This window comes from Asparagus officinalis, chromosome 1 (assembly GCF_001876935.1).
Source record: "Asparagus officinalis chromosome 1, Aspof.V1, whole genome shotgun sequence".
Classification (NCBI taxonomy): Eukaryota; Viridiplantae; Streptophyta; class Magnoliopsida; order Asparagales; family Asparagaceae; genus Asparagus; species Asparagus officinalis.
Window position 1 is genome coordinate 6,850,315 of NC_033794.1, and position 14,270 is coordinate 6,864,584.

General features: G+C 37.0%; 2 protein-coding genes across 2 annotated transcripts; one reads left to right on the plus strand and one right to left on the minus strand.

Annotated features, from left to right (window-relative positions):
• LOC109829930 (protein trichome birefringence-like 42) lies at positions 1,581-4,014 on the plus strand. Its single transcript, XM_020397031.1, has 5 exons — positions 1,581-2,137; positions 2,447-2,618; positions 3,115-3,293; positions 3,403-3,561; positions 3,672-4,014. Exons 1-5 carry the CDS (start codon positions 1,581-1,583, stop codon positions 4,012-4,014), a joined length of 1,410 nt encoding a protein of 469 aa, XP_020252620.1.
• LOC109829937 (UBP1-associated protein 2C) lies at positions 7,801-12,332 on the minus strand. The gene is made up of 4 exons (XM_020397041.1): positions 12,293-12,332; positions 11,530-12,145; positions 10,993-11,462; positions 7,801-8,213 (listed from the first exon to the last, which is right to left on the minus strand). The coding sequence occupies exons 1-3, from the start codon at positions 12,330-12,332 to the stop codon at positions 10,994-10,996; spliced, it is 1,125 nt and encodes a 374-aa protein (XP_020252630.1). The 3' UTR covers positions 7,801-8,213; position 10,993.

Sequence of the window (14,270 nt, forward strand, 5' to 3'; positions counted from 1 at the left end):
GAGTTTCTCATAGGGTTTTTCCGATATTGGTCCCTTAAATCTTACATTTTGAAATTAGTCCCTCAAATCATTGAAAATTTAGGTACCCCAATTCTTGAGCTATTTTGATTGTCCCAGCAATCAAGAGTAGAAGTGGCAATTAGGGGTACTATTTTGAAACAACTTGGGAGAATTGGGACACCTAATAGCATTCAATGATTTGAGGGATTTATTTCCAAGTATGAAAGATTTAAGGGACTAATATTGGAGAAAAAAAATTCTTGCTCATATTATAAGCAGATCAAACATGCTGGTGTCAGAAACCATATTGATGTTGACGGTATCTCCAAGAATTGAAGGCAATGGAAGTGTAGAACTAAACTGAAGAATATTGACGCAGTGGACAATCTGGCAAATATGATTATCAGGCCCCTTTGTTGTGTAAGTTCGTGCATTGTTTGGATTTGCACGTCTAGTGATGATGCTGAGATGCGAAGAATATTGACAACGTAAACGCATACTCGGTGAAATTTATATGTTCTTTTGACTCAAGAAACTCTAGGTGTTATGAGGGAACCGAGCATACTGACGTTAGAAACCATATTAATGTCGGAGTGTCTCAAAAATTTGAAGCTGATGAAAGTGAAGAATGTTGGTACAACAAACAATCCAGCAATTTGACGGTCAACTCCTTTCTCTTTGCAAGTTCAGGCATTGTTTAGATTTGCAGTCTTTCTAGTGAAGTTGAGATCTGAGGAGTATAGACGCCACAGAGCAAGACAATTTGAATAAACCAACCACACGGGGCTTTTCGAACTCCTTCGCAAAATAACTTGTTGGGCTATACCTGATCAATTTTTTGTTTGTTGATTATCTAAGTTATGCTGTATTTGAAAAATGTTTAGGGAGCTTTCATTGTACCATTCATGCATACTTCTCAATCTTTTGTTTTAGTGGAACTATCTACATGTTGTCATTCAAAGAAATCAACCTGTTTGTTCGTGAGTGGTTAATTTTTGTTCTGTCTCTATCTTATGTGTCTTGAATCAATCAACTTGTATTATATAAACAGCCTCTAGGTCCTGGATTATATTGTATTAGAAATTTTATTAACCATTTCTGGACATGTTTCCATTGTATATTATTGGTCACAGTGAGAAATATTTGGAAAGAGACTGTAAGGTTTTCGAGCCACTTGTTTTATGTCCCTCGTAATTTTTCTAACAGCCTGTTGTTGCAAGTTTGATTCTTTGATGACCAAGTATGTTTAATGTAATTAAGTCAGAGGGGAAAAAATGAAATAAATAAACAGTACAATAAATAATATTGTCAACCCCAAACCAAATTGATCTAAAAAAACCAAGAAAAAAGAGAGAATAAGAATGGTTGGTAGGTCACACCCTCATTCTCAACGAGAAAGAGTCTTTAGGTACAACTGCTATTCAAAACCTCATAAAATTAATTAGACTTTAATTTTAAAATGATAAAGATAGACAATGTCACAAGGTAACCATCATTGTTTAGGAAAAAGACAGCCCCAAAGAATAAAGTACAAAACTGTACATATTGAGATCACCTAACTCAAAAATACCCAAAAATGCATGGAGCTCTCCATCATCAAGAAGAGATGGTCTCTTTGTATATTGAGTGTATTCTTTGTCTCTTTTCTCTTCATTTTTCTCCATGATCAAGGTCAGAGTCTCATCACCATTATTCCATCTCTTGGTAACTCGGATATCGATAATTATAAGACTACGCAAAATAGCTCATGTCTAGTAGCGCAAGAGAAGAACTCGACTCTACAACTCAATACTACTAAAGAGACGGAAGTAAGTACACCAGCAGAGGACGAACTTGTACTGAAGTCAAATGGTACTAGAGAAGTGAAATCAGAGAAATTGATGTCAAATGGCACTATGGAAGTGAAATCAGAGAAATTGACGTCAAATGGTGCTATGGAAATAAAATCAGAGAAATCGAAGGAGGAAAAGTGCGATATATTTGATGGGATGTGGGTTTATGATCCAAAGAGTTATCCACTCTATCATGATCATCAATGTCCTTTTCTTAGTGAACAAGTGAGTTGCCAGAAAAATGGGAGGCCAGATTCAAGTTATGAGCACTGGAGGTGGAAACCAAGGGGGTGTGATATACCAAGGTATGCAAAATTTTTCCATTTATTGTTCCTAAAGTTTTCTCTGGTACTTGCACCTTCTGAACCTTAGATGACGTTATTTTCCTTATTTTCGAGGACAATCTAGTCTTGTTTAGTTAAATTGAGGTCCCTAGATGATATAATGTCATTTGCATTTCAGGAGGTGTTAAGTGCTAAAAAAATAGCTTAGGGATATTAATGGTTACATATTCATAGTGCAAGGGGGGCGCTCTGCAATTAACCGTTTTTATTTTGAACCTACTTTTGATATATTAAATGTGGATTTCCCCCCTGTTTGTCATGAATTGAAAGGTTTAATGGGACTTACATGTTGGAGAAATTGAGAGGGAAGAGAATGGTGATCATTGGTGACTCTATTAATAGAAATCAGTGGGAGTCACTTGTATGTATGCTCTACGCTTCAATTAAGCCATCTCGTGCCTTGGTCAACTTGCGCGGCTACTACAGAACCTTTCGAGCTCTGGTACATTTCACTTCTTCACGCATCTTTCTTAATCTTTGAGAAAGGAAAAAAAAAAAGAAATGTTTTTATTTCTACTAATTATATTTTTTTTTCTTCTCCTTTGTGGCTTGATTTATTGTATTGCATTACATGGAGGCATACCTTTAAACTTGTATATTTATTATTCTGATCTGATGTACTATTTTCATATCGCGAACAAATACATGGTATTTTGTGAGATCAAACTTTCTTTATCTAAATAATCAAGACAAGGGTGGTATCAAAAATTCTTAAATTAATCCTCGACTGTAACGGCTGTTTCTATCGACTGACTGACGTGCAATAAAAGAAAATTACTGTCAGCAGAAAATAGACAAGAGATAGTAGATTGTTGTGGTAAATGGAGATGAAGTACCAATCACATTCTCCATGCCATCTGTACTCTAGATGCCTCATTCCACCGTAAGAAACATATTTGATTAAGATTAAGTTAATTGATGATTGATTGCAACGCAAGGACTATGGTTTCTCGCTGGATTTCTCTTGGAGTCCATTCCTGATCAAAATGTACGAAACGAGAAACAGATCGAAGGTGTTGAAGCTCGATGAGCTTTCAGAGCCGAAGAGATGGAAAGGTGCCGATGTGATGGTGTTCAACACCGGCCACTGGTGGACTCATACTGGCAGGTTTAAAAGGTGGGTCAATTCTCATGCTTTCCTTCATGTAAAGATTGAAAGAGGGCATTCTGTAATCAATCCTGATGTTACTGTAGAGTTAAAAAGGGACTGAAGTTGAGTTATGCAGATGGGACTATTATCAGGATGGGGAAAAGATCGTGCAGGAGATGGAAGGCCACTCAGCATTTGAGACCGCACTGAGCACTTGGGCTCGTTGGATCGACCACACCGTGAGTCCGACCAAAACCAGTGTTTTCTTTCGCAGCATCTCCCCCGAACATAAAAGGTAGACATACAAAGCGCTTAGTTGCAAATACATTTCTCGTACTACAAAATAAGCGGCTCCCTAGTGTGGATTCGTTTGCGTAGTTATCTAAATTTCTCGCATGATTGCAGGTCGAATCTGCACCAGTGTTACAACCAGACTCAACCGATCACCAACGACAACGAGGCTTACAGGAAAACGTTTCCAGCAGCAATGGTGAACATAGTGGAACAAACTATAAAGAAGATGAGGGTTCCAGTTAATTACCTCAACGTCACTCGATTATCAGAGTATCGGCGTGATGCACATACATCTGTGTACACTGTGAGGCAAGGGAAGCTTCTAAACGAGGAGCAACGAAAGCAGCCTCAGTTGTTTGCTGATTGCAGCCACTGGTGTCTTCCAGGATTGCCAGATACCTGGAATGCTTTGATTCATGCTCTCCTTGTCGAACCTCCCTTATTTTCTCCGTAGTTTTAGTTTTTTTTTTTTTTTTTTTTTTGAATTGCAAAGCATTTTCCCACCCTCGCTCTCTCATTTTTTCGTCATACAATTCTTAACTTCCACTAAGCATTTTTCGTCATACAATTCATTTCATTACACCAAAAATTCGAATTTGTGATGAGAGTTGAAGATTACCACGTTATAGTCTAGCAACAGTATTTTTTGCAGTTGCATAAGCATACTACTACGCACCAAAAATCAAGTTGTTAACAGTTCCTGCCAAAAAAATGCCCGAACATAAATTGCTTGTACAAAGTCTAGTAGACCAAAAAAGTCCATTAATAAAGTGAAAACATGCGGCTGCAATTAATAGGACTCAAAGAGTGAAGGACATTTATTGCAATGAAGGGAAATAGGAGGCCAACCAAAGACAGTTGTAGAGATTACAAGAACAAAACGCTTAACAACAGTCGCATCCGCGCACCCGCCTGGATTTCCCTTTGCTTGAATGATTCCTGTGGGATAGCTAGATTTCAATTGCCTCAAATGGAAATATCATCACACGGCTTGTCTTGAGCCGACAGCTCAAGAGGGATTCACTGCCATGGTGACTCTTGTCCGCCGATCACTGCCTCTGTGCCAGGCTGATCAGACCGAACTGCTGAATCAAAGCCTCACAAACCTGACGATGCTGATTTATTGGCTTAAAGAGAGATTTAAAGAGAGATTTCAATGTTGGTTTAAAGAGAGATTTCAAGTCGTATTCAGTAACAAACGTTAAGCATACAAATACAGCTAGCCCCGTGCCCAGTCCAGAAAAACCGCAGAAATTAAAAAGGGAGGACCAACAGTATTTTCAGAAAATACTCGTGCAACATCACCCTACTTCATCTGCATTAGCATTAGACAAGCCATCTTTCAGTTTGCCCCATTTCGACAAATACAAAACTAAACAAATTTGAGAGGTTGGGAATTAATTTAACGGGCATGTCTTTTTGGAGCAAATGGATCAATCTGTATAATAGGCGGGCGAATTTTAGCAACAGAATATTTCTGGATAGACTGGAAAGTAATTGTTAGGGCACACTACTAATTACATAAGCCTAGGGGTTGAGAGAATAAAAATGCAAGTGAGGTAAGCAGCAGTGAGTCTCAGAAATATCGGGACACGTTTGTTTTTCTATCTTTGGACTAGGGGTAATTGTAACAGCCAGACTGTAATCCTAGGGTTTGAGTTATTCTGGGACTATTTTGTGCAGTCTAATATATGCTTACGCATGGTCTAACACCCGAACTAAGTTAAACTAATTCATACTACGGTTTGTTGTTAGGGGATTAATGAGCCTTCAGCCTAATGTTCTGACAAAAGTGACATCTTACCCTCACATATCAGCTGTATTAATGCATATGTTTGACAAGAACATCAAATTTTGAGCAAATGGCCGTCTGTAAAATCACATTCGCACACTCAAGTCAACAAATATCACTACTTACATATCAGTAATGAAAATTTACACTCCAACGATAGCCCAAACAAGGAGGTGCATTTTTAAACATTTTACTTGCATAGATAAGGATTGAAAGTCGAAACATTCTTATTCTTAACTAACAAAATCAAATGAGTGCATAAAAATTACTGACATTATACAATTCAGTGGTTTCCTCTTTGGCAAATTTGCAGCACGCAAGCGTGTAGGCCTAGGCGTTCAGGCTTTATAGGTCTCCCCATTACATTGAAGATGTGGGGAAAAACACAAAGCAGAAAATGAGAAGCCAAAAAAGAGCAGCAGAGAAAATTTTACGAAGAAAGAACAACAGAAAAATAAAAGATGGATAGAAAACAACCGCAAGATTTGGTAGACTTAAAAGAACACGGGCTTTTTAGTTAGAAAATTTTAATCCCCCAGGTGATCAGTAACTGCATTGTAAAGGTGGGGAGGCTGGGTTGCTTTAGTCCCCCTTTTATGTGTTAAGTAGTCCATTCCTCGTAAATAGTCCCATCAGGATAAAAAAACAAACATCGGATAAAATGCAGATCCAGAATGTTTTAGAATAGTACCCTCACTATAAAAAAATAACGCAAAGATCCATATGAATTCACAAGTAATATGCATTCACCAGTAAAGAAAGTTGAACATCTCAAAGATCTAATTTGATTTTGATACATTTTTCTGGTATATTAATACATTTTGACATAATAAAAATATCAAAAGACAAGTCCTGAAAACAGAACAATAAAAACACTCATTTACTTGTCACCAAGAAAATATGAATTTGGTTTACAGTTCCATCACAACATATATGACTATAAGATTGTTCCTACAGGAAAGATAAAACAAACTCTGACATACTTGCAGAAATCTTCTGACAATAATAACTGCAGAACACTTAAAAAGTTCATTGCTATTTATATATGAAATGTGATATAGAAGGAGTTTGGGGGAGCAAATTTTGTGGTCAAACTAGTTTTTAAGTTATTTTTTCTATATTTACTTGTTTGGTAAAATATCATATAAGTTAGCTTATAAATCTCATTTTAAAAAGCTGGTGTACCATAAAAGTTAGCTTAGAAGTCCTATTTTAAAAAGTTGGTGTACCCCAGCCTTTCAGAAACCAACTTATAAGCTCAATTTAATAAGCTAGGTCTGACCAAACAAATTACTATTCTACCAAAAAAAGTTTTATACTATTATTAGGATAAAAACCAAAAGCCACCAACAGCTAAGATAGCTTAAAAGCTTATAAAAATAAGCCCTGCAAAACATCCCCATAGGTATGAGACATGACCCAACCCGCTTAATCTAATAATGGCGAATAGGTTTGATTTCGCATAACCAAGATAAACCCTTTCACTAGTGCATGCCTACACATTTTTGGCAATTACTTAAGCCAGCAAAATCATTGATACAGCAAATAAAATCAAAGCACCCATAGAAAATGAATGGCAAATTACGAAAATTACTACTCCAGGAGCCTAGTCTCTGGGTCTGGAGAGGTTTCGTAGTTTCACTGCCCCACATACGGCACCATGAACCGCGCACCATGCAGGGTTCAGATAAAATTCTACTCCAGGAGCACACATAGCAACTGTAAATGCTAAAATCAGCTAGGAATACAATGTAGTTTTTTTCCCAAATAAAGCATCTCTTCCCTCTGCAGGTACATAGCTCAAATATTCTAAGATGAAAAAACTATTTCTTTGGAAAGGGCAAGCAATAAATATGTTAACCAAATACTCGTACATCTTGAATCAATATTTTAAACAAATAACCTGAAAATTCAACTACAATATCAAATATACTTCTGAATGATGCATGCAAACACACCTACCGAGAGCAACATCATTTGGCTACATTATTAGCAGATAGACAAAGAAAGAAGAAGCATAAGCAACAATAGTGCACATCATTACTGCACCAACAGCATCCTAATACAGCATCTGCTCACATGAGATTTTGCCAACCATAGAACGCAGGGCATGAATCTTTTTTACTTCTGATGATACTAGAAACCTAACAAGATTTAGTTTTAAAGTGGCATAAGGTACCTTGAGACCTCATGTGCAATGAGATGTTCTTCAAACAAATTAGGATGCCAATCAGGAAAGTAATATTTGCAATTGCTAACCCAGAGCATATTAAAGCAAGTAACCTATAACTTCCGTCAGGAATACAAAGTTTCCAGGTGAACATTATCCTAAAGAGAGATAAGGACTAATAAATTGCAAGCATGAAGCATTCCAAGCCAAAGAAAAGAAAAAGAGAAATTACAAGATCAAACATTATTAATTTAACCACCATGATAGCAAACCTCCGCTAAAATTTATATATCATACGCATAGCATGTAAAGTAAACCATACATAATATTTGTAGATAGCGACTAAAAAAATATATAACAAAAGTAGTCATCATCAACCAGTAGCAGACAAACAGAACTCGGGATATTTAAATCCAAAAGCAAGGGAGATCAAAGGTAATACTCAGGAAAGAACGAAAGACAAAAGCTACGGCCCCATCATTATGTTGTTTCTCAGTTAAGAATTCCTAGTGTACTACCAGACTAGTAAGTACTAATAACACCCAACAACTAGCAATCAGAGAGCAGGCCATATTACAGAGCAGATATGCAGAAGCACCAACAAAGTTTGCAAACCATTCATCAAAGCAGATTATATGTCTCGCATTCAGCACAACCAGTTAAAGCATTGCTCCCGAAAGTTGTCCTACACCTGAATATCACCCATCATAAGCTCAAGCCATCATTCAACTATAACAAACAGTCAACCACAACAACTAATTAATCCACTCAACTGAAAAAAAAATTCATCAGTTAATAAAAACATAATGAGAAAACAACAAAGAGAAACATGCAAAATGATAAAATAATTCAACCATTTCATACCGGCAACTGCTGAAACTGCAATAAGAATAGAGAATATCAGTAAGGAAAGCATTAAAAAATCTAAAATTGCCAATACAGCTGTATAGGATTCTAACTAAACAAATAGCAATACAGTAGCCAATATGTTGCAGGAGATTAACAAGTCAAATTAAGAAAGCCATCTTAGAATAATATAACGGAATGTGTACTTCATTGCAAAACAAATTACAAGCTCTAATGGTGCTCAAAGCAAAGCATACAGCAAAATTACATCTTGGGCATCTATAATAAGTTAATAACCCCAAAACCATCCATTAGTATTTACAACCAAGTGGCTATGGACAACCATACTAGACATTTTCCTGGTTAAGAAACTAGCTTAAAATATCTTCTAGGATTCCATAAACAAGCTATTGCAACTCAAAACAAAAGGTCATATTCAGCACATAAACTACATTACTATGCTTCATTCCCCTTAAAAGTCACCAATTTGCTACTGACACTTGCCTAGAGGCCAAATAAGGTTTCTTGTAGAGATACAATGACTGTGATAGGAAACTTTAGACAGAACTATGACAACCAACTCAACATGTCACAAGCCTATAACCAATAGACCACAGTATACAGCTTACATACAATAAGCAACTGTAGACTTAAAGTTTACAAGTGTACATTCACTAGCAAAAATACCAATTAACAATTTCCTTGTCCCTGCATAAAAAACCTTTAGAAGACGTAATGCTTATTTACAATTTCCATTGCTTAAAGACATGTTCAATCTACTCATGAATGTCCTAAAAATCTACTAAAGAAGATAGAAACTACCTGAGATCAACAGAATGGAAGAAACGTGCACAGTTGAGAAAGAATAATGTAAATTGCAAATTCAAATCAATAGGTCCTAAAAATTAGCAAATGCTTTCTATACTGAAATTATACATACCACTTAAAGATTTGAATTTTTTTAGTACAATCAAAATTAGTAGACTATGTATTAAACATAGATAAGTTTAAGCATTGATCAAAGCCAACATGATGTTGAATATTTAATGGTTATAAGAAGAGAGGCTAGGTTAGGACTGAGGTTATTACTGCAATAATCTCACATTGCAAGGCGCAAAAGTGGCACACAGCACCAACTGCAAAAGGTGCAGGACAAGATAATCACTTGGCTGAGTACAGTTATTCCCAAAATGAAAGTGTGGTGGACCTGTAACTACACGTGTGTACACACGTAAGCGCACACTCGCACACAAATAAGAGTAGCAGAAAAAGTATCTTGAAGAATAAATGACAGTATTGAATCAAATCAAAGTCTCAGTTAAACCCAACTGTTCGTTTTGAAGGTGAATAAAGCTAAACTGAAAAGGTCCTAAGTAACTATCCAAGTTGTTTTAATATGCACACAAATACCTAGTCATGTATTAGAATAGTTTGGTGTAAATTCATTGTTTTAATTTTTAAATATCCCCGACATGGCCCGATATATCCCCCAATATATCCTTTTACATGGCTTGCCACAACCGATATGGTCTTTAAATATCCTTTACCGCTTTTTGGCTATTTTGAGTGATAAATCCCCAATATGGCCGATATATTAGCCGATATGTGGACCAATATATCTTTTTATATAGCTTGTTGCAAAATAATATACCGTGTTTGGAATTTTTGGGCGAGATATCAAGATTTCCCCATTATATCAAATGATATTTTGCCCTAAAAAAAGCAGATCGAATGTTGCAACGCTGCTTTGCACTTTTGTTTGTTTTAGAAGGTTGATTAGTGATACTAAACACATATTATTCATATTTTGTATGCTTAAATTTTATTACATATGTTGAGATTATATTTTAATGCATTATACTATGTATGCAAACATTCATTATGGCATTCCGATATTTACCACATATCCCCGATATTTCCCCGATATCCGCAATCCGATATGAATTTTGGCCATCCGATATTTCCCCGATATCCGATATTTAAAACCTTAGGTGTAATATAGACATATATCAACTTACATATATCATATGCGTGAAAAAAGATAACACTTCATGACGATGTAAGGAGGACTTCACACACCTCAGAAACGTATTGAGGGAAATTCAAGTTGGTTATCCAAAACATTCATTGCAAAGCAGAAATTCTACAAGTCACATTGACCAAAAATCAAGTGGTTTAAAAAGTTCCATACTATGAATCAAGCAAACCATATATTTTTGAGGTTTATTGCAATTCAATTTGACATTAATCAACGCACAATTAACAATCAATTTCTAACAAATGGATTCACAATTTCTAACACGCAAATAACGTCACAAGCATAAAAATGATACACGAAAATAGGCATATGCAAATCATCCTCAAGAGAAAAGGCATGGGCCTTAAGAAGATGAACATCACCCAAAAAGCATTGCATCAAAGTTACCATCTAACTCCCAGCATACTACACAAACAATCATGGTCATGGTCATGGTCATGCCTAGAAGAAACATAATCAGAACCTAATACTAATTGCAAACCAAACATAAGCACTAAATCATAAGCAATGCTAGCAAAAACAGAAAACCTACGAATACTCTACATCAACAAACAAAATTAAGTATCTACGAAGAAAGATACATTACCTCAATAATAAGGTGGCAGGCCTTGATACATCCCACCACCAGACGGAATTCTAGGTCCCGGTGGTGAGCCTGCAGATTGAAGATGCTGACCAGAATGCCCCAAGGACGAATAAGGCCCACCCTCTGAAAACGCACCAGACCCCATCCCACCCGAACTAGCTGGCAGCCTATTGTTATAGAGCGAAGACCCCATCCCAAAACCACCATAACCACCTGAACCAGAACCTCCTGAAAACTGCGATGAAGACCCATAAGGACCTCCAAAACCTCCACCACTTCCAAAACTACCAAGTCCAGCCCCCCCACTATGCGACGAAGGAACTTGCCCTGTTGATCCTGAACCGATCGAAGATTGCAATGGTGAGTTTATACCGTGACTCCCCAAACCACCGGCCCCCGAGAACCCACTGAGCGCACTAGAAGGGTAGAACCTGCCATACGAGGACAACCGGCGCTTCCGGCCCACCATACTTGGGGGCCGCCAAGGAGACCCCAGGGCAAAGCTAGGCGCTGTGACCGCCAACCCAGCGCTAAAACATTCCATCCACAGGCTTATTCTCTGCAACAGTCGCAGGTTTATTATCACCCATCCCCGGCTTCTTCTTTCCTTCATTCGCATACTTAACTTCCATCAACTGCCCATCAACTATCCTCCTGGGCTCAGCAACCGCAGCTCGAGCACCCTCCACAGTCTTATACACAAAAAGTGCATACCCTCTAAACTTCCCCGTGTGCTTATCAAACCCCAACGGCCCCTCCTCAATCTCCCCAAAGCTCGAGAACACCGACAGCAATCGATCTGACGGCATATCATACGGCACATTCCCAACAAACACCTTCCTCTGCGAGACATCCACGGTCGCCGCCGGCACCGCCACAGCCCCCGCAGCAGGTCCCGCTCCAGCGTTCCCCGCAGCAGCGAGATTAGTCACAGTAACCCGACCATCAATCTTCTTGCTAGGCTCCTTTAGTGCAAGAATCGCCGCGTCAGCGTGAACGTAAGTGACAAAGCCGTAACCTTTCGACTTGCCCGTGATCTTATCGCAGATGACGATGGCTTCCTTGATCTCTCCGTAGGGGGAGAAGACGGAGCGGAGGAGGCTGGTGTGTCTCCCAGCCGAGGCGCGACGAAAGAGCTTCACGGTCAGCGGGTCTTTGTCCGGCGCGGATCGGACGTGCAGGGATTAGGTGAGTGATCGAGGAGCCGTAGGCGAATGGATGGAGTGCTCGAGGGGGATCGAGGAGATGAGCTTCTGGGCGTCGTCGAAGGTGAAGGATGGGTGGAGGGAGGCGGCGTTGCCGTTCTCGTCGGCTTTCCGTTTCTTGGAGGAGAGATCCATGGCGATGGAGGGGAGGGGAAACCCTAACCCTAACCCTAGGTGAGAGATTTGGGGACGGCGGTCAAAAAAACGAGAAGATGTTGGGGGTTTGGGGCCTTTCGCCGTGTAGGGGGGTTTTAACACTTTTTTGAAAACGGGCTAAGTCCGGTAAGGCCCAGTTCTATTGCTCCCCAAAATCTTTGCTATTTTTAAATCAGTCTCTTACATTATTAAAATTACTTTTGGGCCTGTTTGGTTAGTTTCTTATTTTAGGGAAAAAATTAAGGGAAACCATCAAAAACAGTATCCTCCCAATTCCTCAATAAAAACTCATGAGCGGTTTCCTAAATTCAGGGTCAAAGCATTCAATAAAAAGGTGATGCCTAATTGATATGATAGATGAATCATAGAAATCAAGCTTGAATAATTGATATGATTCCAGGGACGGCTATTTGGTTGCCAAAAAAAATGTTATAACAAATTTATTTTCTATAATATTTTCTTTTTCGTCGTTTGATTCTCTTTGAAACTAAATAATAAATTCTTTAAAAAAGCAGATTATTGAACCAAATTATATAAGTTACTAAAAGTAATAGTTTGGTAACGAAAATATTAAAAAAAAAAACTACTAAAAAATAGCTAAGGTCCTTAGTAGAACTATGTTTAATGTCCCTCCGTTTACATTGCCTAAACACAAATTCATTCGTTTACTGTTTTAAACCCTATACCCTTAGGAATATTTAACTTGTTTATTTAACTTTTGAAGAATTTTTCAAAACAGACTCACTTCAACTTTTTTTTCTTAAAACCGACCCGTTTTTTTTTATTTATCAAAACCGACCCGATTTTGTAATTAGCAGATTAATCACATTCCTAAACAGTCGGGGTTGGCAACCCCGACTATTTAGGACATTAATTTTTAGGGTTTAAGGCTTCTAATTAGGGTTTAACACCTTCCTAAATAGTCGGGGTTGCCAACCCCGACTGTTTAGGATGGTGATTAAGCTGTTAATTACAAAATCGGGTTGGTTTTGATAAATAAAAAAAAACGGGTCGGTTTTAAGAAAAAAAAGTTGAAGCGGGTCTGTTTTGAAAAATTCTTCTTTAACTTTTTTACTAGGATTTATGCACGTGCAATGCACGTGATTAAATATTATAATTAAGTATTTTTGACTTATTTCTTTACTAAATTTTGTTTCTCATTTCCACTTTGATTGTTTTTCTCACTTATATTTTTAAACTTTACTATTGTGATTATTTACTTTTTTAAATGTTTGTTTGAATGGGCTACGCCAAATTTAAAATTTTTATGTAATAGTTGAATTGACAAGAAATAACTATAATCTAAAGCTAATTTGAATTTTTGCATTATTTTAGATCGGCATGAAACCAAGCTTGACTTAAGAAGTTATAATATTGTAAAAGTAAAAAACACTTGAAAAGATAATGTTATAAAAGAAGGATGAATACTTAAAGCCAATAAGATAAGATGATTAATTAAAAGTGGGCTAGAATGAAACTAAAGATAATATAAATTTTGTTACTAGTCATTGATAGACTTTAGAAAAAAAATCATAAAATAAATATTAATGCTAACCCTAGTTCACTTTTATATGATAAAAGCATTCACATAACCATATAAAAAAAATTAAAAGAGTTCATGAAAATCACTTCTAAAGATTCCTGATTTACTCAAAACATTAAGCTATTTTTAAAAATATTAAATAATTTAAATTTGTGTTGTATTTATAAAGAGCCTTGATGGAGATGCTTTTGTTTTAGCAGCTTGTTCTGAATAAGCCATGCATATTATCTTTAAAGTGTAATATTTTTTCTTTATCGTGTTATATGGATGTTTGCTTGGTTTGCTTATCTATCTCTTATTTCTTCAATAAGTTGATATATTATTAACACGATTTACGATGATATACATATCTTTCATACAAATTTGAGACAGGT